Source organism: Pholcus phalangioides, unplaced genomic scaffold (genome assembly GCF_987345545.1).
Source record: "Pholcus phalangioides strain wild (caught in Gottingen) unplaced genomic scaffold, Ppha-v1.0 ptg000003l_1, whole genome shotgun sequence".
NCBI classification, from domain to species: domain Eukaryota; kingdom Metazoa; phylum Arthropoda; class Arachnida; order Araneae; family Pholcidae; genus Pholcus; species Pholcus phalangioides.
The window spans coordinates 23988849-24013336 of NW_028301596.1; the positions used below are offsets into that span (position 1 = coordinate 23988849).

Here is a 24488-nt window from a genome sequence, read left to right on the forward strand (position 1 = left end):
ATTCACTGAATTCTTTCAAGCGCCATACTATATGGCACATCAGTAAAGGTAAGTTGTGGCTTACAATCTTACAGGCGTAAACATGAAGGTCTGTCCCATCCGTCTGCCCGCTCCTGGTCAGGCCACTAGCGATTTCGAAGCCTTGAGCAAGCTAGCGAAACTCGCTCTTGAACATGACGATATACGTCAGATATACCAAAAACGTCTAATGTCGTTCTTGGGACTTTACTTAGCTGACTATGACAATCGTCTTCTTCTTGTTGAGGACAAATGTAGCGTTGCTACAAATTTCAGCACCGTTATGGCACACTATGAGGATTACTTAGCTGATGAGACTAATACTTCTAACTTAGATGAACTCCTCAAGTATTCTGTTTGTTTCTTTCTCGAAATCGATGAGGCCCCCTGTAAGCACACGCTTGCATCCAAATTCAAGGCCCAGGAAAATTCCCCGGTATCATCGCCGCTCATTAGCAAGTCTTCTCTTAGAAGTGCAAAGAAGGCTAAAAAGAAACACAATAAGTCGCAGGATTCTGTCCCAAAGTTGGTTTCTCATTCTCAATCTGTCCCAGATGACGACAGTAATATCCCCTCTGCTTCCAATGAAGCCCCTTGTGAGGTGCTGTCACAAAGTGAGGATGAAGATGGGAATCGTAGAATACAACAATCGGACCAAGGCGGCAGTAGTACGGTACTACAGGATCTCATTAGCTCAGAGGATAAGGGTAATGAAGATGATATAGCTAATGAAGATATTGATCTTACCGGTTTTCAGAAGGTGACCCACACTAAGAAAAAAGACAATATCCCTCCTGTCATGTTGAATAAATGGACGGGTTGGCATGAGCACTATCCTAAGATCGTTGATATGTGCAAGCACAAACCCGAGGTTAAATCGGGTGCTAATAAGATGTCAATTAAATTCGTCACACTGATGATTTTCGTAACTGTACAAAGCTCTTTAATGAGCTTGGTTTTGAGTATCATACTTTCCAGGTGGACGTTGAACGTCCACTAAGAGTGGTTATCAGAGGGCTTCCAGTAAACATGGAAGTTACTAGCATACAAACGGCTCTTATTAGTGAGGGTCATGATGTTGGGAAAGTAAGCCCAATGAGATACTTCAGAACCAAGAGATTCATGCCCCTGTTCATAATTGAAACGGGAAAAGGAAATAGTGGAATATATAAAATCAAGGAGTTGATGGGGCTTCCAGTCACAATTGAGAAACTTAGGGGTGGCCCTGGAAAATTAATGTGCAGAAAATGTCAGAGGTTTGGCCATTCGGCCCAGACCTGTTTTAATTCTGCAGTCTGTGGCATTTGCGCACAAAAACACAGGGTTCAAGATTGCCCCCAACACACGAACAAAGCGCATAAAAACAAGTGTTCTCGTTGTGGTCTGGAACACAGAAGCTCATTTCAAGGATGTCCGAAGTGGCCCTGGCCTAAACCTAAGACCCTCTCTTTCACTCCTTCGGGTGAAAACGCACCTCAAGTAGAAAAAGAGGTTAATCTCATAGACTTCCAAGATAAAAACAAGGAAGCAAACACTCAGCCCAGGGTAAGTTTTTCCGATGTGGCTCAGCCTAAAAAGGTGGTAAACAAAATCCACAAATTTGTGGGAGCGCTGAAGAAACGTCCTATCCCTCATACTTTGAGTGGGGAACATGCTTCAACAATGACCTCAACAACAGAGGCCCAGGACCCACTGGTCCCATCACTGATCGATGTAGAATCACAAGGGCCGTCGAAAAAGGTTGTTGAGAGGAACGAGGACACTATTGAGCATGACGCAAATGACATTGCTACTGCTCTAACAACCATCACAAATACCACCTTCCAAAAGCTTAAGGATACCACTGAAGAGAAAGATAAGCTCGCAGTTATCTGGCAGAGCTTTATAGAGGTTATCCTATTGGCCAAGAAAATCTAATTCACTTATCACTTTCTGCTTTTTGCGAATATCAAACACTAATACGATAGCAATTAGTAACACCACTTTTACAACGGCTCCTAAGCCTTTTAGAATCATCAGCTGGAATGCTGACGGAATCCACAATAACCGCCATGAATTGCGTGAAACTATTGATGAATTTGACCCGGATGCGGTTCTCATACAAGAATCGTGGCTTTCACCGGCACGCAACTTCAAAGTCCATACATATGAATGTCATAGGCTTGACCGCCCCAACCTACCTGGAGGGGGTGTCCTTATTCTTATCAAGAGGAATTTTCATATTGAGACAGTTGATCTTCCTACATCCACAACTTGTGAGGCCATCGCTATTAGGGTACATCACCCAAATCAACAACCGATGGTAATCTGTTCCTTCTACAAGCCACCACGATATCGACTCGATATCACCTTAGTAAAAGCGATATTTAGAAGTAACGGTAATAAACCCATATTTGTAGCTGGTGATTTCAACTCTAAAAGCCAACTTTTCAATAGCAACACAACAAATCAGGATGGTAGGATGCTCGCAAATTTTTGTCATTCAAATATGATTGATGTTCATGCGCCGCAATCATCTACACATTACCCCTACAACCTTCAGCATAGGCCAGACGTACTTGACTTTGGTTTGACAAAAAACCTTCTACACGGAGTCACCATTGAGGTACTCAGTGCTCTCGGATCTGACCATAATCCGGTACTATTCGAGATTGACAGTGGTATCACTTATGAAATTCCATACATGCTTCGTACAGATTGGACCAACGTCCGTACAACACTGGAAAATGAATCGGTCATTGAGATCAGTAGTTTGACAAAAGAGAGCATTGATATAGCAGCAGAAAAAATTACTGAGGTAATTCTAAATGCCGTAAATAATTCGACAAGGCGTATTAAGCCTTTTAAAAATTATGGCATCCCTGAGGAGTTGAAGTGTAAAATTAACTTCAAAAATCAACTCCGAAGACGAGTACAGCGTACGAGAGATCCCAATCTCCGTAACATGCTGAACCGTATATCCAGAGAAATAAGAAACAGCCTCAAGGAATATCACTCTCAGAAGTGGAATGATTTTCTTGATGCGGCTGATGTATCGGATGGGTCTCTCTGGAAATTAATTAGAATTTGTAAGCCCAGAGCCATCAACATCAACAGAATACATGGTACAAATGGTCTTGTATACACTGATGAAGAGATAGCGGAGTCATTCGCTAATACATATGAAGACCAGTTTTCACCAAATAGTAACCAACCGCCTATTGTAGAAACACACTTTGAACAGGTGGTTAACAACTTTCTACAAAACAACCAGCCACATAACATCGTAACGGCTGCTCCCACTGATCGTGAGGAGATCCTCGAGATAATTAAAGGACTTAAAGAAAAAAAGGCCCCTGGGTTTGATAATATTACTAACACAGCTTTGAAAATACTTCCATATAATATTATCGCCACATTAGTAAACATCTTTAATGGTATGTTAAAAATTTGTCATTTTCCGTATAGCTGGAAACATGCCATTATTAAAGTCATTCCAAAAACTAGGGAGATAAGTCTATTTGCGAATGATTTTCGCCCGATCAGCTTGCTTCCGGGATTGTCCAAGATTTTTGAACGAGTTTTTAAGGCGAGATTATCTTTGTATCTCGAGGATAACAGCTTTATCCGAGATGAACAACATGCCTTTCGTAGCGGACATTCTTGTGTAACACAACTGGTCCGTGTTGTGGAGTACATACAGGATGCTTTCATCCACAAGGATTATGTAGCATGTTTTGATTCAGACATACAGAAGGCCTTCGATAAGGTTAAGCACTCAACACTGATTGCCATTATGATACTTAGAAGGTTTCCTTCCCACTTTATACATATGGTTCACAGCTACCTCAGGGATAGGACATTTCAGGTCCGTATCAAAAACGCCCTCTCCACCAGACGTCCACTAAAGGCATCTATTTGTCAAGGGTCGGTAATTGGCCCAATACTCTTCAATATTTTTATTAACGATTTTCCTGCTCCACAAAGAGGAATTTTAGCTTCTTATGCTGACGACTCGAAAATCCTTATGGCATCTAGGGACCCTCAGCAAGCTCTGAGGAACTTGCAAGAAATGGTCCGAAGGGTCGAGATCTGGTGTCAGCTACATGCAGTGGTCTTAAACGAGGGTAAATGCAACTTTATATGGTTTGCAAGGAGACAACTCCCTCCGAACACCACTATCACAGTGGGGCAGACCATATTACAACCCAAGTCTCAGACAAAATATCTTGGTGTTATTTTGGATAAAAAGCTCAGTTTCAAAGCTCACATTCATGAGGCAAAAGTTCGAGCCGCTAAGGCTGCAGGACTTCTAAACAGAGTCTGTTACACACGCTCTGCACTTAGCCTCAAAAACAAAACCATTATGTACAAGTCAGTCATTAGACCAATTATGTGCTATGCAGCACCATGCTTTTCCACAGCGAAACCCTCTGTCATCAAACAATTACAAGTGCAGCAAAATAAAATACTTCGGCGATATACCGGGGCACAATGGTATATCAGAAATCTTGACATAATGAAGGATTTGAACATTGAAACCATACATGACTACTTAGTCAAACTATGTAGAGGATATTTCGATAGAGCTGAAACATCAGAATATCAGCACATAAGCGACATCTCGCCTTATCCTGCGGTAGAGGTGTTGAGGTTTCTTCGACCTAAGAACATACTGGCCTGATATGGCCCAATGAATTGGTTTAGTTTTGTAAAAAGTGTAAATAGTTCTAATTCTCTCTTCATTGATTGGAAGCATAGTGTTGCATATATACTGAACGCCTACCAATATTTATCGCATTTAATCTTGTATTCACGTGTAATCATATATATTGTATTCACGCCATTTATTAGAATGAACATATATATATACTCTTTTGTAACCATTAGGTGCGGTATTCCACTTTTTTGTCAATTATTTGCTGAGATAATTGACTGATTTTGTAATTGTGTATAAAATGCGTTCTTGAATTTTGATACTTCACCTCCTTCGGACATAGCTCTACAAATTTCAAATTTCTGTGATAAGTAAGCCACAACTTACCGAATTCATTTTTTCTAATATGATCTGAATTAATTTGACGTATACTGACTCTCTGAGTACAGCATGGGCTATAAATTTTATTATCTTTTATTGACACGCCTCTTATACACTTACACTCACACACTCAACTATCACATACAAACAGCTTTTTAACTTCTTCATCCAGCTCGTACGGAGCAGCATCAAACAGGGAAGCTTATGGGAGTCTTAAAGACTCGGTACGCCCTGAGAAAATGTATCTACCTCAGTCAGTCAGTCAGTCATAAAAAAAATAAACTCAACTCCCAGGAGTATAATAAATTTCATAAAATCAAAGAAATTTAACTAGTAATTTATACTCATGACTGTCCTCAATTACATAAAGACTGGACTAGTTCTGGTGAGTATTAATTTTTTTTCTTCTGTTAGTAAGATAAAGTGATAACATCTTTGAAAACAGTCAATATAAATATTCTGGTAGCAAAGACAGAGAATTCTGAACATCTATCACAAATATGACTATTCCAATCTAATTTATGTTATTTATAATACAAAAAAAATTAAATAAATGTAAGGTTGAAGCAAAGCTATATTTAACTCTTGAATACATGATATATTATTTAATTAGACAATTATTATTAATTAGAGAATTATTGTCATTAAAATAAGATACACCTTTCGTCAGCTGCATCATAATCCACTCTTTCTCTTCTACCATACGTGCACACATGCCTACACACACCACAACCATAAGCCAGCTCAATTTTGGAATGTGGCGACATCTTTTTCACAATCAGCCGTCCTGATCACTGTTCCACTCTGGAACATCTGGATTAAAAAAAAATTATCAGTTAAGTGTCCACTGATTTTTCGACCAGGGCTTCACGTGATCCGCAGAGATGGTTGTGCACTCTGGACCTTCATTGTGTCCAACTTTTCTCACGTTATACGGGTCTTTCGACTTTACGAATGTGACTTGATTAGGACCAAAGAATTTAGGTCTAAGCTTTAGACCTACACCAAACTGAGTTCTGTGCATGGTGACCCAGTCACCTATTTTGTATCGATGTGCCTTTTTTTCTTGTTGTTGTAATGTTTTGAATTTTCCAGTTGCATCTTGGCAATATTTTTTCATGCTTCTTCTCACATGCAATCACAATCTTGAATCATGTCGTTGAGAAATTCCTCCTCCAGAACAGCTTTGATGCTTAAATCTTCTTTGTTTTTCATTCTGACTCCTGTAAACAATTCGAATGGGGTATGCCTTGTGCTTTTTGATGGAATGCTATTGATGATTCTCTGCACATCAGCTACAAATCTGTACCATTTTGATGGACAATTAGGCCAAAACAGGTATCAAAACCCCATGCATCCTCTCAACCTGGCCGTTTCCTCGTGGAATCCTGTTGTGATCTTCACATGCTCAATACCTTCCTTCGTGCAGTAGTCTTCAAAATCCTTTGATGTAAAAGCATACCCATGGTCTGAGATTATACTTGATGGACTTCCAAAAGTATTCTGCTGGAGCATAAGCTTGTTTATAGTGTCTTTAGCTGATGTTGATTTGACTGAGTAAAACCAAGTGGACTTGGTGAATGCATCCACCACCATGAAAATATGCGGATAGTTCTTGTTGGTTGATGGTAGTGGATCAATGAAATCGACGTGATAAGTAGTCAACGGAACATTTTCTTTCGGTATAGGATTCAGCAGACCTTCACCCTTACCACGCTTCTTGTTATATAAAATGCATGGAAAACAATTAGAGATGATATTTTCTACATTTTTTTAAACTTCTGGAACGTAAAATTCATGGCTCAACATTTCTTCTGTTTTTGTTGCTGCGAAATGACCTGTTATGAATTTCCTTCACTACCTCCATTTGCACTACCTGGGGTTGCAGCAATTCTCTTCCATTGTCATATTTATACAGAAGTCCATTCTTGCCAAAATGTTTATTCTCATGTCCTTCATCAATTAATGATTTTATTAGTATCAGATACTTATCTTTCTCTTGAGCAGCAGCTATTTTAGAGGTTTTTTAGACACAAAGGTCAATACAGCCTGGGTGGTGTATGGTATGAACTGAAATGAGCTATTTTAGAGATTAGGTCATCTCAAGACCTCATGGACAGTGCCGTCTTAACGCATGGGCCCACCCGGGCACGGCCCGGGGGCCTCAAGAGAAGAGGGGCCTCACAAAAATGAGATCCAGTTGAAATTTTCTAGGATTTACCAGGTAGGGCCTCCGAAAAATCACTTGGCCTGGGGGCCCATGATACTCTTAAGATGGCCCTGCTCATGGACACCATTAAAACTGTACTTTGGCTAAGTGCATCAACATGCTTTAACCGTTCGCAGGATCTATGCACAATTTCATACTTGAAATCCTCAAGAAAAAGTGCCCACCTGGCTACTCTTGGAATCAGATCTTCCCCCCCCCCATCACCTTTTGGAAGGCTGAACAGTTCGTAATGATTGTGAACTTTTATTCTAAAAAATAGATTCAAAACTTTTTCAAAGCTACCACTATGGCTAAGATTTCCAATTCGTAGCTGCTGAGTTTTTCTTCACCTGATGTTGTTTTTTTGCTTATATAATACACAGGATGGAATTTTCTGTCATCTGCTTCCTGGAGTAAAATCGCTCCGTAACCATACTTGCTTGTGACTGTGTGAAGCTCTGTCTTATAGCCTTGTCTGTAAATTAGAAGCACAGAATCTTCTGAAAGAATGTCCTTCAGTTGAGAAAAAGCCTTTTCCTGTTCGTTCTTTGCCAAAAGTGAAGTTTCAAGATCTTCTCAGCATATCACTCAGCAGTTTTTCTATACTTGAATATTCACTAATGAATTTACGAAAGTATCTTTTAAGTCTCAAAAAGCTTTGAACTTGTTTGATGCTTCTTGGTCTAGGAAAATTTCGGAATGCATCTGTTTTAGATGGAGATGGTCAAAGAAAACCATTTTCAACAACGTGGTCCAAAAATTTGATTTTCTTTTCTAGAAATCTGAACTTTTTCCTCCCTATGTAGATATAATATTAGTATTATTCCTTTCTAAATACACTGTTTATGTACCTCTGAAACACACTTGCACTATTTGACAACAAAAGGAACTTTCCTGAACTGACACATCAACTTTCGTGAGTTAAGAATGAAGTATATTTTTGACTCTTTTCCTCAACATGTATGTGAAGAAAACTGTTCTTCAAATCAAGTGTTGAAAAAACCTTGTTTTGAGCCAGGGGATCCAACACATCATCAATTATAGGCAACAGAAAGTTGTCTTCAACAATGTTCTTCTTTATCTGGCGATAGTCGATACACAGCCTGGAAAAATGGTCTTTCTTTTGCAAAACACGATCAGAGTGGTCAGAGTGGCTGGCAACAGTACAAAAAACATGGTTGCACAAGTCTGAACAGCTACAGATGCTAAGTCTCATTTTAAGTGCTTAAATCTCTATTAAGTATGTGGCTTTGTTCAGTTGAATATTCTGGTTATAATTATTTACACTCACATGCTTAGTAAGGAGGATATATTAACAGATCTAAAATAATAAGAGGTTGTGGGTCTCTTCATGCTGACTCTGCTGTGTGTGTGAGTAAACAATGAGTTCCTAAGCGTAACTCCAGTCAAGCAGCCTACAAATGAAGTTCCTAAGGATGTAAGCTGGCAAGATTCAAGTCAAGCCACTGAGTGGCAAAAGAGACTGGACACTATGGAAACATAGGATAAAATTTGCATTAAGTTTCTATTTATACAAAAATTGCCACGTTTTTAAGACAAATAAATTCAATTGGTTGAATGGTCGATGCGTTTCGGCTCTTCAATGAACCAATTGAATTTATTTGTCTTAAAAACGTGGCAATTTTTGTATAAATTAAAACCAGGCAAAGTTTCTCATTTTTGTGATAATTAAGTTTAGATGTAGTCAATGGGAAAATACAATTGCCAGAGAAGCCATTGGATGGATCATCAGCAACTATTGCAAGTTAATATAAGATTGATTTGAAGTATAATTATGATATATCTCTATTATGATATATCGATTGTATCAATTATGTTGTCATCATCATTATTATTTACTATAATTTAGTTGCAAGTGTGTGGCAACACAATGTTTTGTTTACATTTTGTGGAGTAAAGATGTTCAGTTAACAACAGATGCGGAACGTCTTGAGTCAGTCTCATTGTCTATATATTTCTTGTTATTCTTTTTCCAAATCCAAATACCCCACAAATGACACAGTCGGTAGGATGTCCAAAAAGATGTAGGATGTAGGAAATCCAAATATACCACAATAATAAAGCAAATAACTGCTACGATGGTTCTAAAAAATTCAATGACAAAGGACACATTACAGAAAGTACTGAGATTTGACTGTGTTAGGAATGTATACAGGATCATCTTAAGATTATCATGGGCCCCCGGGCCAAGTGGTATTTTGGAGGCCCTACCTGGTAAATCCTAGAAAATTTCAACCGGATCTCATATTTGTGAGGCCCCTCTTCTCTTGAGGGCCCATGCATTAGGACGGCACTGAATGTATGGCTAGATCTACACAAGCTACTTGAAACCACATCTGAAAATCAACTGTACAACATTTGTTTAGAGTTCTTCCAGTTTAAGAGGTCATCAACTGAGGATATAGCAGCAAACTTGTACAAATTGAAAAATCTGTGAAATGAGCTCAAAAAAGGGTTAGAAATTGAACAAGAAACCAAGCTTCCACATGTGCTGCTGATGTGCAAGATATTCGATGCTCTTCCTCAAAGTTATCGTGCCTTTAAATCAAGTTGGTTGCTCCTGAGTGAAGAAAAAAAGAACTGTCGATGATTTAACCGTTTAAAGGCGAATGTTCCATAAATGGAACATAGTTTTTATTTGCAAAAATATCAAATAAAATTTATTCAAATATTTCTGGTTTCTTATCGCATATAAAGAGTTTTTTATATAAAAAGTATTTTTGAAATAAATTTGGAAACTTCATGCCAATTTAAAATTTTTTGACACAATTTTGAAATTTAACATTTGTTGGGTATTTTTTCTCCATTTCGATTAAAATTCGCCAAAATTTAGAAGTAAATTGAAAATTATTTGGTGTGTTTCTAGCACTTAATATATCAATCCAAGTAAATCACTTATTTTGTTGTACTATTACAAGTGAACAAGCTACCCGCATTCAAATATGCATGATCCATTTATGGAACATTAGCCTTTCAAGCGAGCGGGATCCTAGAAATATCTAATGTGCAGTGCACTTCTTCGATTTTCCCATTCGAACCCCAGGGTGTTGTCATCATTCGACATGTGTATGGGGAGAATTCTGGATAGTATGACACAGAGGAATGTGCTTTTTGGGGTCAATTGTTTATATTTATATTAATTGAGTATTTTTTTTATTCTTGCATTCTTAGAAATACGTGTTTTTGTGAACCACAGACTAATCAAACCGAAATCGGCAATCATAGATAGTCTTGTTATGTTCAGCTGTATGTAACCCTGTCCAAAAAATATCACACATTAGAAGAAGCTGTAGGATATTTAGAAACTTTTAGATATACATAACTAGTAGGATATTTACAGACGTGCCAACTTTTGGAATCCAGAAATCCGTAGATTCCCCCGAAGGGTGTACCCCCCCCCCGGCACTCATAGACTCGATCACAAAAAAACATTCCAAATTTTTTTTTTTAATCAATTGAAAAAAAGTTCCATTCGCCCCCCCAAAGCAGGTTCTGTATTGCCTCTGAGCAGAATATAATTTCATGTCAGTTTTTCCATGTAGGGCGGGGTAACCCAGGTCGATAAGATACTCGCCTAAAGTACCAAAGGATGTTTAGGGGTGTCGCGAGTTCGATACCCGGTTCATCCCTGTCAGAAAACTTTCTTGACACAGGGGTACAACAGGAACGGCGACATAACCGCAGAAAAAATTGCTGCCGCAGAGAGTCCCCACCGAGGGGTTAGCGCACCAACCTCTCGATGAATAGAAAAAACAAGCCTGCCGTTCGGAATCGGCAATAAATTGTAGGTCACGGTCTAATTAGCCCTCGTGTGCAGAAAATGACCGTGGTGCGACCAAAAGTGATCAAAGTAAAGTGGTCTTTCCATGCAGAATACAGAAATCACATCTACATACAGTTCATAAAACATAAGTGTTTCCTTTCGTGGACGCTATCAGTGATTGATAATCTTGGGTATATGAACTCGTAAAAGCTTTATATGTAGCTATATATAGTTTTATTTTCTTTCTAAAGACATATTTAATCGGAGGAAACAATTTAAAAAACTTCAAAACACAAAGATGCAGACAGAAAAAACTTGTGTTTAGCGCACGGCTGTTAATGAAATACGATAACGATTATACAGGAATTTTAGCAACCAAGCTCATGCCCCTGATGAATGATTGCCGATGAACGCTACATAAGCAAAGTCACGTCTTTACTAGTTGCTTAAATGCGGTCACCAAGACTGTTTTTTAAGGCTGCTCGATGGAAATGACCACGGCTGTCCTCTGTGGGTGTTTTCCCTAATGTCACGATAACGTGAAAGCTAGCGTAAAATCTAATTTTCTACTAAAATCCGGAGAAATTTCAACAAATCCGGAGAGTGGGAGGAAGGATGACAAATACGGAGTCTCCCGCCTAAATCCGGAGAGTTGACAGGTTTGTATTTATAACTCGCAGATATATGCCAATTACCAGCAAATGAAAATGGGAACAGCACGGATGAAGATGTTATTGTTGAAAATGATCTAGTGACAACAGTTCCAACTGATGTATGTGAAATGCTGGAATGCTAGATATATTTTGCAACAATGAGGATGTATTAGAAACTCCTAAAATGTGTTCTTCAAAAGATGTAGGGCAGAAAAAGTGCAGCACTCATGTGAACATTTCAAAAAAGCAAGACAGTTTTTGAGCAATTTGAAAAAAAAAACCATTGCATGGGATAAAAAAAATTCTTCCTAGAATCTGATCAAAACCTCAACTCTGGATCCCATTGGAAAAGATTTGCCATATGACCATTATAGCACGTTGGAAAATTCATTCAGAGTTGCAAGAATCAGATCTTATTTTGTATTTGAATTCCGAAGAGAAGTGACAATGTACCCTTCTATGAACGAAGGAGCAGGGTTGTCTTAAGGGTATCATAGGCCCTAGACCAAGTGATTTTCTAAGGACCTGCCTGGAAAATTCTCGAAAAATTCAACTATTTCTCGTTTTTCTGAGGCCCCGGACCGTGCCCGGGTGGGACCATGTGTTAAAGCGGCCCTGCAAAGGAGGGGTTAGTTATTCATCCATGTCCATGTTGTAAGCTGAATTAAAGGTGCCAGGTCATCTAATGGCCATTATATTGTGTCTGCGATGCAAGGACATGGTATGGTTTGCCAAAAACACTAAATGCTACCAATGTGACCATAAAAGATGTTTTCCTCCTTTTGATACGGACATTGAAATTCTGCACACATTTTTATGTTTAAAAAAATCGGTATGTTTCGAATTTGAATTTGTAGTAGAAAATAGAAAATTTTGTGTGATAACTGTACTCAATCTCACAATTGTTAATCAATCAATCTGAATCTTCAATTTGTAACTGTACAAATTGTGGGAACATATATGATACCAGTTTCCTCTTTCACCTCTCCCCAAGTGCCAATGTTCCATAAATGTAACATTAGTACTCGGGGGGGGGGGGGGATGTTCCATAATGTTCCATTTATGATAATGACCACGATGTTCGTGGAAAAAATAAAGAAAAAAAATTTTTTTTCTTCAAATTTCAAAGTTGATCTAGTATAGGCATGCAAAGCACTTGAATTCCAAATTTCCAAACAATAAGTGGTTTTTTTCATAGTTCGGCCTTTAAACGGTTAACTGATATATATTGCTGCTTGGCTATTTACTGTTTGGTACACTAATTATCACGATGGACATAGATTGTAGGAGTCGTAGATTACTACAAACAGTTAGCATGATATCCAGAGCACGACTGTAGTTCTTTATTATTATTGTCACACTCTCACAAGGCAGGACGATGCTGCCATCTATTTTAATGGTATTAGATATTAAATATGTTAATAATGAAATATGCTTTTTTTTTAGAAAAATTAAAGTTCTATTATGATTATTGCATGTTAATGTATGAATAGTCAATTTGATTGTCTGTCGTGGATAGGTTTAACTATAGTCCTAGTTGACTTTCTCAGGATCTGATCAACTTCTGGAATTGGATCGGGAGTTCGGGATGTTATCTTTTTAACAGCTGTTAAAGGGTGAAGATCTTTAACTGTTCTGGTGATCTTCCCATTAGGTGTTCTGTCTTCTCTCATGTGGTGTCTATTTCTTCAATAGAAACCTCCATCTTTTCCCTCGATGATATAGGAGCAAGGTTTGGTCCTGTCTTGGTTATGACACCTTGTTGCCATGGTTCACTTGGTCTTTTCTTGAACCAAACACTTGAGCCTTGTTTGAGTTCAGGATGATGAGTTGTATGTTTGTGTCAAATCTTTCCTTCTGATATGCTTGTCTAGTTTTCAAGATTTTACTGGCTTCTGCTGTAAAAAACTTTGCCTTGAGTTGATGAGGATGAGTTGTCAAAAAGGGTCTTAATCATCTGCCCATCAGCAGTTCAGCCGGAGAAGGAAGATCCTGTGTAGGTTGTATCCTATAATCCAGTAGGACCGTATGTAGATCTTTACCTTCTTCTAGAGCTTTTGTGAGAGACTTCTTCAAAGTTTGTACAGCTCTCTCAACTTGGCCATTGCTTCTCGGAAAGTGAGGTGAAGTAATATTGCGTGTCACATTCCATTCTTTGAAAAATTTTTGAAGACTTTCTGCATTAAATGGTGGCCCTCCATCACTCACCAATTCTTCTGGTATTCCCTGCCTAGCAAAGATGCTTTTCATTGCTTCTATTACTTACTGCCTTTGCATTAGTACTCTTCATATTTTAAACTTCTATGTATTTTGAGAAATAATCACTAAAAGTAGAGAGAGGACTCATTAACACACACCTCTATGGTAGTAGGAGCCTGAATCATATTTATTAAAAGAACACAAAAGTAAAGATACACAGGTACTCATAACTGCATAGTGACAACATCTAATATGCAAATTCAGAACTTTAATTTTCAATATTCCCACTTATGTTTTGAATAAATAAACCACAAAAAAAAGCAAAATAATTGTAATAACCACAAAAATCAAAAACAAACACAACAGTCAAATAACACATCATTGCGGAATGTGAGGATATTTTTCGCTGAGTTCTGCCCTCAAGGCAATATCAACGGCTTATAGAAGGCCTGGCGGGCTAATATCACATCACTGGACGCCAGACCAGAATAGAATGTGACCAGACCAGAATAGAATTTCTAGCTGATTCCCATCCTTTTGGGGACGACTGTCAGCTTACGAACTGGCCAAGAAGGCCTATGAAGAATGGAAAACGATAAAAAAAGAGAATTTAAAAGGATAAGAGAAAAGAATTTGAATTTTGTCGTCAGGCTAGTACAAATTTAAGCCAGGGTGAGCTGCCGCCACAACCAAATTTTCCACATCCGGAAGCAGGTACACATCTACAACAGTTCAACAATCATCAATCAGTTAACCATAACTAGTTCGAAAGTATGAAAAAAGAGGGGAAAAAACACTGCATGGGAGTCGCAGCGCAAAAAACCTCAATCGAGTTGTACAGTTCCACAAATTAGATGGTAAAATCAACAAAAGAAATGCAAGGGAATAATTTACACAATACAAAACAGTTCTGTTCAGTAAGTGCTCATATGAAAGTTAAATTGACGATACGTTATAGTAATAGAATCTATTACTCAAAAAAATTAGTATGAAAAATAAGTAGTAAAAATTTACAAAAAACCAAAATTCAAGCGAAATTCTATTTACAGTATGTACACACATCAGCATTTAATTTTAAAGCAGGTTCCAATCCAGGTGGGAAATTTGTTGGGGTCTTTTGTATTTCCCTATGGCCTGGATATCATAGTCAACAATGTCTCGTAAATGCTGGTGCCCAGATTCTCTCAAATTGTTCACCATTTATTTTTTTGATGTAGTCAAAAATGTGGGGAATCTCGAGGTCATTCCTAATGTTAATTCCTCTGATGTACCAGGGTGCTCTGGTAAACCTTCTAAGGATTTTATTCTGCACAGTCTGGAGATTTCTTATGTTCATTTTACATGAATGTGACCACGCTGGAGATGCATATAACATAGTTGGCCGAAGAATGGTTTTAAATAGAATTATTTTGTTTTTGAGGGAAAGTTTCGCCTGGGGGAATGTGATCTTATTTAGCATCCCTGAAACTCTATTTTATTTTTGACATATTCAACATGTGATGTGAATTAAAGGTTTTTGTTTAAAATGCACCCCAAGTATTTAACCTGTCTGACAGGTCTTGGTTGTCTCGGTAATTTTTGTCGTTTCGTGAACCAGACAAACTTACATTTGTTGTGATTTAGTTGTACAGCTGAATCGTCATACCATGCTTCAATGTAGTCAATAGTTTCTTGCAAGTTACCCAGTGCTTGTGTGGCATTTCTGCTACTGCACATTACTGCACAATCATCATGAATAATGCAATGGTCCCATTTTGTGGACTAGGGATGTCATTTATGTACAATAACAACAATTGTGGCCCCAAGACACTGCCCTGAGGGACTGAGGCTTGTATGGGTTTGATAGCTGAAAAATTGACCTGTATTCTAACTTGGAAGGTTCTTCCCAACAGATAATTGTAGAAGAAGATGATGAAGTGAGGCGGAAAATTTAGATCAATTAATTTTGACAACAGTGTGGAGTGATCACAGCGATCAAAAGCTTTGGAAATATCCAAGAAAGCTGATGCCACAAAGTCAAAATGATTAAATGCCTCAATAATGAATTCTTTAACCCGGACAAGTTGAGTTACATATGAGTGTTCAGACCTAAAACCGTGCTAGTCAGGTCTGATAATGTTGTTTTCATGCATATATTGTGTTAATCTAGGAGCAATAACTCGCTCAAAGACTTTACTGAAATTACTGAGAAGGCTAATCAGCCTGAAATTTTGAGCAATTAAGGGATCAGTGTCCGCTTTATGAATTGCTTTGATGATTGATCTTTTCCAAGGTGTAGGGAAATAATTGTTTTGGATTGCTGCATTGAAAATGTTATTGACAAAGTTCAAGATGTTAACAGGGAGACATTTTAGTGCTCTATTGCTAATGCCGTCAATCCCTGCTGCTTTTTTGATATCCAGTTTGTTTATAATATCACAAATTTCATTTGTGGATGTTAGGTCCATATGAGTATTTGTTATGCTAGCGTGATGATGTAAATAGTATGCAACCTTCCTTCTAATTCTTTGATAGGAAGTTATAGGTTGATTTGTGTTACGAGAGAATTGTCTTTCATATCCTTCAGTGAAGGAATCAGCTATTTCTTGATCTCTAAAAACCAGGTCGCCTGAATGGTTTTTTATTTTGTTTATTCTGGTGTCTTTTGGTTTGCATATTCCCCATGCACGCCATAGGTGTCCATTTTTAACTCTTACAAGTCTGAAAATCTTTCATTAACGTGAGCAGCAACTTCCTTTTTTATTTCCCTCTGAAGTCTGTTTAGTATAATTTTATCAATGTTACCTCTAAAAGTTTGCCACCTTTTCCTCACCCTATTTTTATATCAAATTTTATCTAAGATTTCCTTAGGGAGACCAAAATTTTTATTGTTTATTTCTTTTTCAGTAGTTACCTCATTAATTGTGTTTTTTATGAGTGTAATGATATGTTCAACTTCTTGATCAATATCATTTGCACTAGGATTATTTAGCTCTAATTTAGGCAGATTTTCCAGTATATCTATGTATTTAGCCCAATCGACTTGTTTCAAGATTCGTTTTTTCCTGGGTCTATGGAAACAAAAAGTGGGTTGTGTGGTGAGTAAAGTATTGGTTTAACATGCATTTGAATGCCATGTAGGAAATTTTTTGCAATGCCAAAATCTATGACGTCCAGTAGACCAATGTTTTGTGGAGGATGTTGTGTTGGCACAGGTAACGATATAACATCCAAAAAATTGTCAAGACAGAATTTTCTCAAGATTCTACCCTGCTTATTGGTAGTTCTAGAAAAAAATAATGATGATTTGTAATTCCAATCACCTATTGCCAGTACAGGGGTAGAAGTGTTAAATATTTCTTTCAAAAGTTCAATGTCTAAATTGTTATTAAGTGGCTTATAGATAGCACAAAATCTCATTTTGACTCTATTGACAAAAATTGTAGCCGCAATAGCCTCAATGTTGGGTGAGTTGGAGAGTTAATTGTTGTAAAGGGATATGATTCCTTACAAATGAAGCAACTCCTCCTCCATGATTATGAAGTCGATCATTTCTGATACATTGATAACCATTAATTTCAAATTTGTTACTCGGTAATAGCCATGTTTCACTTATAAGTGCTAAATCTACTTGATATTCCAAGAGTGTTTGTTTAAAAAGATCTTTTGAGCCTCTTAGGCTGTTGGCATTCCAGGCCATTATTCTTAATGGCCTGGGAGGGGCATTAATTACTTGTGTAATTATTAGGAATTTCGAGAATTTGAATCAGAGTTTCGATAATAAGCTGTACTTTGATAGTGTCGATGTTAGCTGACTTAAGTAAAATGCCAAAATCGTTGATGAGTGAAATATTTGTGTTTTGTGTAATTTTGCCAGTTTGTGACACTTTTGTATGCAAGGCAGGTGTATTTTTACAAGCTACAATCTCGTCCATGGGATGTGCTTCTGCATCATTTTCAGAGGCATGTAAAGTCTCTTCATGAGTAGAGTCAATACCACTCATGTCAATTTCTACCTATGGGTAATAACTTCATGCATAACACTTCTATGCAGTTGTTTGTGCAGTTCGATTTGCCATTCTTCTAGTGTTTTATGCACTTTTCCACGACCAAGTGGGTGGGCTCCTTCTCGAATGGTATTGTGCAATTTTTCTTGTTTTTGTATGTGAGATATACTTTTCCCTTCTCTACTTCTTCACGAGAAGGTTGAATCAAGTCCATATCAGAATTTAAAAGTCCATTTGTTTTTCTCACAAAAAGTGAGTTACAACCCACATTGAAGTCATCCTCATTATGTCCGATTAGGGAAGGAAAGGTCTAGGTCTAGTGGGTAATAGTGGTAAAATTGTTCGAGTGTTTTTGTTCACAAAACCTGGTCTAGAGCTACATCCAGGGTAACGAGCAGTGTAAGGACCACCACAAAAGAGGCACTTCAAAAATTTTTTATCACCCTTAACAACACAACTTCTAGTTTCATGATTCTCCGAACAAAATGAGCATACCGGCATGTTTCGGCAAAAGTATGAGCTGTGTCCCATCATCATACTGTTCCTACATTGCAAGGGAACTTGATTTCCCCTGTATCTTTCGATACTTATGGGGATGTCACCTATTTTTGTTATGTTGGCAAAAGATTTGAATTGAATAGTCACTTCAACTAAGAATAGTGGTAGAATTCTACCCCTAGAATAGTTCTTCATGTTTGTCACCTTTACATTCCCTGATTTCGCAGGTCATCTGCAATGTCTTGTGGTTTTATGTTGGCTGGCAGCCCTCTAATAACAAATTTGATAGTGCGGTCAAGTACCATAGGTATGGTCCTTGAATTGTTTTTCATTAAAAATGTTTGTCACTACTCTATGGTCTTTTTCTGAGAAGACCTGGAATGTCATTTTGTCACCAGTAGGTTTTTGTTGGGGGGGGGGGGGGAATTTGCATTTAGCCTTAATCTCGCTAAAATCATTAAGCCAATTATTTCCCCAATCAGTCAAAATTATGGGAGGAATATTACTCTTTTTTTTGTTCCTTGCAACTGTTGTGAATCCATCATTATCGTTGTTTTCAGAATTTGTGTTGCTGTTTGTTTGTTGTTCACTGGTCATTTCGTTTGTTTTTTGTTGCATAATATTCAAATTTTGCACCACAGCTCTATTTTTCTATTCTTTTATTACGGATTACTATGGCAAAGCCATCTGTGCTGTCTGCTATTTCATCCTGAGAGTCATTTTCATGGGATTCAGCTTTGTTAACCCTGTTCCCAGTTGATGCATCTGTGTGTGCATTACTAGCCATATTTCCCAGATTTTCACCATTATCAGAATGCAAAGCTAGTATTTGACTATGTTCATTAGATCCTGAGTCATCTGAATTATTGCCTGTCAGCAAAATAGATCATTTGTATTTCCCTCAATGGGGGATATAGAAATATGTATCAATAGTAACAACTATGTCACAGTTAACGAAGTAGAACTAGTAACAAAATTTGGATATTTGCAGCCACCATCTTCACAAAAAAATACACATACAGTTCTAGGCACATAGAGTTAAGACCAGTCTTATAGAATGATAAATATGACAGAGAATTTATTTTTCAAATTTATCCAGCACCACAGCCATTTTATTCATACAATGCCACTAAACCAGAACTTACTGTCTGTAGCTAATCCTGGGCTGATATTCTTCCATAATTGAGAGGTTGGTTCTCAAACAACTAAGTGTGAGGACCCACTTGAGGTGGCATGATTCCTGCTTAAATAATGTTAGTTTTAGCAATTTGGCTATCAAAATTTTCATTCAGGGAGAAAAAGGTGGGGAAATAGCCGCAGTATTTGGTGATTTATACAACAGGATTGACGATTTAACGCTCGTCATTCGAGATTGGCTATTTAACACTTGCTTATTTGAGACATTGGAAAAAATCATTACTTGGTAGAATAGTTTTTTATTCAAAAAGAAAAAAAATGAAATTTAGGTTTTTAAAACAATTTGAACCACTCCCTCCATAATGGTGCAGACTTTCAGAATCGAAAACCAACTGCAACTATGTTCATACCCAAAGTTGGAAAACTCATTTTCAGTCACCACCAATGCATGATCGCGGGTATCAAGAAAAGCCCAATAAGAGGCCATGGTTTTCCAGGATAAAATATAGCACAGGAATTTGCCGAAAAAATCCAAAAATTGATTTTAAAAAATCGGTGACCTCTCTTGACTTTTCCATGATCGTCGACACCCTGAATTTATTGACAGCTTTAGCATCACAATTCTTGATGGTGAAGACCGATTCATCATTGCTATTTTTCTAGTGCAATTATAAGTTTTTTTGTGAACTTTTCCGCTCTATTGAAGCGTAACTTTTTTTGTTTCTATCTCCCCCTTCTTCAGAAATTCTTTTCTCCCATCGCCCCCAACTTAATATAACCCATAGGATCCTATGTTATACCTGTAGCTTCTACCACCTCCCTGGAACATTCTATCGCCCCCCCCCCCAGGGAGCGTTAACACCCACGTTGGGAATCACTGTGCTAAAGGATACACAAATTTTTCGTTAAGTACAGCCAGTCAGTGAAAATTTGACACAATTTAAAAAATAATTAACGATAGGATGCATAAATCAAAGGAGCCAATTTTTTTCAGAAAAAAATTCCTAGAAAAAGCAATTCAATTGGCTTTTTTTGTTGTTCTGCGGATGAGTGACAATTCGCATAGTTTGACCCCATTTTAAATGTTGTCAGAAGCCTCTAGGCACCGAATCTTGGGGAGGGGGGCCTTAAGCCAATTCCATTTGTGGCCTCAAGAAATAAAAATACAGGGAGGACAAATGATGTAAATAAAAAGTAAGCTTCTATTGTGATGCAACTTCAAAATTTCTTAAGGGAAAATTTTGTTTTTGGTGCAGAATTGAAGAATTTTGGCGTTTTTGCAACAGAATGTTGTTTCAAAAAAATTTTTGACGTTGGAAATTGTAGAAGTTTGTAGCAGATTTTCTCACCCCCGATTTAAGTATTTAATCCACATTCATCTCATCTGCATCCTAAAATCCAACATATTTTGTAATTTTAACCGCCTTTGATTTTTATTCTAAAAATGAGCTTGCTAATTAAATTTCAAGGCAGGGTCATGATATCTGCAACAAACTTTTCAAATATTATTGTAGTGAAATTGCAAAAAGCGCAGGATACCTGCTTTTATGGAAAAACTGGATAGGAAATAAAATACTTACCACATTTCGAAAAAGTAATAACAAATATTAAAATTAGACTTACAGGAACATCTGGCCTAGCAGGGTAATTAAAATGAACATCTTGTAAAGTGATATTCCCTTCCAGATTATTCGGCATTTTCCCTTCTGTAGAACTACTATCTATAGGTGGAACCTGAAAAGAAAAATATCATGACACTCTAAAACATATCTGTTATGCATGTGGTTATCTTATTGTTGGACAGATGGTGCTACCATGTCATTGTATTACGGCTATCGGACGTTTAGTCAGTTCGCACCGCGTTGTTGTTAAGATAGTATCTCTGTAGTCGTGTGTCTGTTATTATCACATATTTGTGTATATCTATAATCAAATTATTGTAATCAATTACACCATTAAGCAAAATAGAAAACACTGGCGACTGAGGATTAAAAAAAACTGGAACCGTATCTGTTTAGGAGATGGCTACACGAACTGAACAAGTGAAAACCGCACTGTTCCAGTTTCATTTCGAACAGTTTGATGAATCTGTTGAAGATTGGAATAGCTACGCAAGGAGTGATTGGAATCATATTTCTCTGTTCGGTTGAAATTTTCTAGGATTTTACCAAGTAGGGCCTCCGAAATACCACTTGGCCTGGGGGTCCATGATACTCTTAAGACGCCCCTGCTTTCGGCAACACGAATGTTGCATTATGCTATGTTTCTACAAGCATTTAATTATACGATTCAGTACAGAAACACAGAGGATCATGTGTCGAAAAGCATCGCTGATGCTTTTTCGCGACTTCCTGTAGAAAGTGAAGAGGACAGTTATAATGAAGTTGACTGTTTCAATGTAATGCAGATTGAAACTGTGTGTGCCTCTGACAGCTCAAGAAATTTCCAGGACTACCCAACATGACAAATCTCTATCTGAACTGTATCACTGCTTGCTTAAAGGGACTGAACTACCTGCACCTTGGAAGGTTACATTTGAGCAAATGCAACCGATAATCTTATTGGTTGAATTTTTCAAGTTTTATAAAAGGACTTTTAGAAAACTTTTAGAGTGTAATAATACCAGCCTTACTCATGTATAGAATAACACCACACTCATTAAATAGCGAAAAGCCGAGTATGTTGTTTTTGAAAAGAGAGATTCACACCAGATTGGATTTGATGCATCCTGATTTGAAAGGGAGTGTGCAGAGCAAAAAAGAAGCACACACGCATGCATTTCATCATGAATTTTCAGCTGAAGAAAAAGTTGCTGTTAGGAACTGTCATGGTGTTGAGAAATGGAAGTTTGGAACTGTACTGAACAGAGATGTCCCTGTCATACAGCGTGCAAGTGGGACCTGAAATCTGGAGATGTTATGTCAACTAAGTCCAGAAATTAGGAGAAGCTGTGAAGGACGAGAGTGATGAGCAATAGAATATCCGAGATGTGCCTCCTCTTGTCACTTCGGGAGAACAGTCTCGTAGTAATAATGATCTAATGATCAGTTTTGTTTTTCAGGTTCTCGCGCTGGTATTGACAGCCGACCTGGAGCAGAGGACGAGACGGTTGGAGATGAGACTGGTGATGTTGTGTCATCGGGTGTTGAGCCGACGCTACCTGCCCACCCTGTGCTTCGCAGGTTCACAAAAGAAAACCTCCGGACCGACTTGGATTATGAAGGTGACATTTGCAATGCTAAGAAAGCGAGATGTTATGTATGTGGTTATCTTATTGTCGGACAGATGGCGCTACCATGTCATTGTATCGTATTACAGCTATTGGATGTTTAGTCAGTTCGCACTGCGTTGTTGTTATGATAGTATCTCTGTAATCTGAGGCCCCTCTTCTCTTCAGCAGCCAGGGTGGGACCATGCATTCAGATGGCACTGATGAGGGCTAAGGGGAGGGTGCAGCAGATAGGAGATGGAAAAATCTGATAATGCATCAAGACAAGCATTCAGGAAAATGAAACAGAACAAAACTGGTTTCACAGAGACTCGCTGAAAAAAAGAGCTAAAAATGATTGCAGGAAACAGCAAAACACTACAAAAAATATCATTATAACTCTCTGAAAAATATCCTTATAGAAGGAGTTATCATAACAGAGAATATCATTGTATCGAGAAGGGTTCAACATTAGGGTAAAGGCTATTTCTCTCTCTTTCTCTCTCAAAGTAGATATGGAAAATTATCATTGCAGAGGAAGTTATCATTCTATTGGGTATATTTTCAGCGAGGTTTCACTGTAGCAATGGTCATTATGTTGCATATAGAAACACCCTCTCCACTTGTCAATATAAGATTCATCGAAAGATTGGTTATTTGTGGAGATGAAGATTACAAAGAAGAAAATTCATCACTGCTCCCACGGGGACTCGAACCCCTGTCTCTCGCTTACCGGACGAGTGCTCTACCATCTAAGCTATGGAAGCAGATAGAATATTTCAACCTTGGAGCCATGGTCCCCACAAGGGGGGGGGGGGTCTGACAGGGCCCGGGAGTCAGGGGGGCCCGTGGAAAGAACTTTTTGATTTTTTTTCTTTCACATATATCCCATAGGAAAATAGACAGGACTCGTTAATATCAATCATATCAATTTGTACTCGTATGGACGGATATCTTGAACTACGTACCTTAGATCTCATTGAAATTTTTTTTAACTATACACATGTACAAGTAAACGAATAAAAACGAAAAAAAAAACAACAGGAAACGAAGAAAAGAACATTGTACAAGGCCCCCCCCCCCAGCTCTCGTGGCAGTCGTTCTCCTAGGAAGGCAGAAAAGACATTGTGATGGTCATGGCTACTGAGACGTCAAGGACACCAGCATTTTGTGTGTCCTCAGGGCTATAGCCACTAGAATAAGGGAGGCCACTAGAATAATCCTTATCTAGTCGTCTAGCATGTGTAGGGACCTACAGGGCTACCGCGACCCCTGCTGTTTCAGTTCGTAGAAGGCCATAATGTCTCGATAGAATGAAAATTAAAGTAAACAGACGGCGTATTCCACAGTGAAATTGCCTCTGGTGGGTGCCGATAAAGCGCATGAACCCCCCCCCCCCAACATCCTGGAACAGGGACCCGTAGGTTGCGCTCTTCAGCGGACCCCCTCTATAGTGAACTAATAGTGTGGAAAAAAGACAAAAAATGACAAAAATGGTCGAGGCCCCAGGCCTGAAGCTCCGCCAGCCCCGCTCACGTGGGCGGGTTAAGATACTGAGACAGCTTTGCTGCAAGCTTTTGTATACAGTGGATCCCGTATATTACTTTTTCCTCCTTGGGTCCTGCGACTCTCTGCTGCAAACTCTTATTACTGATACTCATACAGATTTCTCGTTTAAAGCATTTTCCCGCAAAAAGTATTGTACGAAATGGCTGTAATGACATGTGTACTGAATCACGTGATTTCACTCACAGCCCCTCTAGTAACCCCCCCCCCCTC

The 24488-nt window shown here is 38.2% G+C and overlaps 1 protein-coding gene and 1 non-coding gene across 4 annotated transcripts in view; both read right to left on the reverse strand.

Moving 5' to 3' along the window:
• LOC149088330 (ATP-dependent translocase ABCB1-like) overlaps positions 1–24488 on the reverse strand; it is a 532351-nt gene that overhangs the window by 185880 nt on the left and 321983 nt on the right. For all 3 annotated transcript variants that reach the window (XM_089247148.1, XM_089247163.1, XM_089247155.1), the window contains exon 11: positions 21125–21235. In XM_089247148.1, the coding sequence (XP_089103274.1) occupies positions 21125–21235 (111 nt within the window). The remainder of the gene's footprint in view (positions 1–21124; positions 21236–24488) is intronic.
• Positions 23405–23476, reverse strand: TRNAT-GGU (transfer RNA threonine (anticodon GGU)). Its single transcript has one exon. It is a non-coding gene; the product is annotated as a tRNA-Thr (tRNA).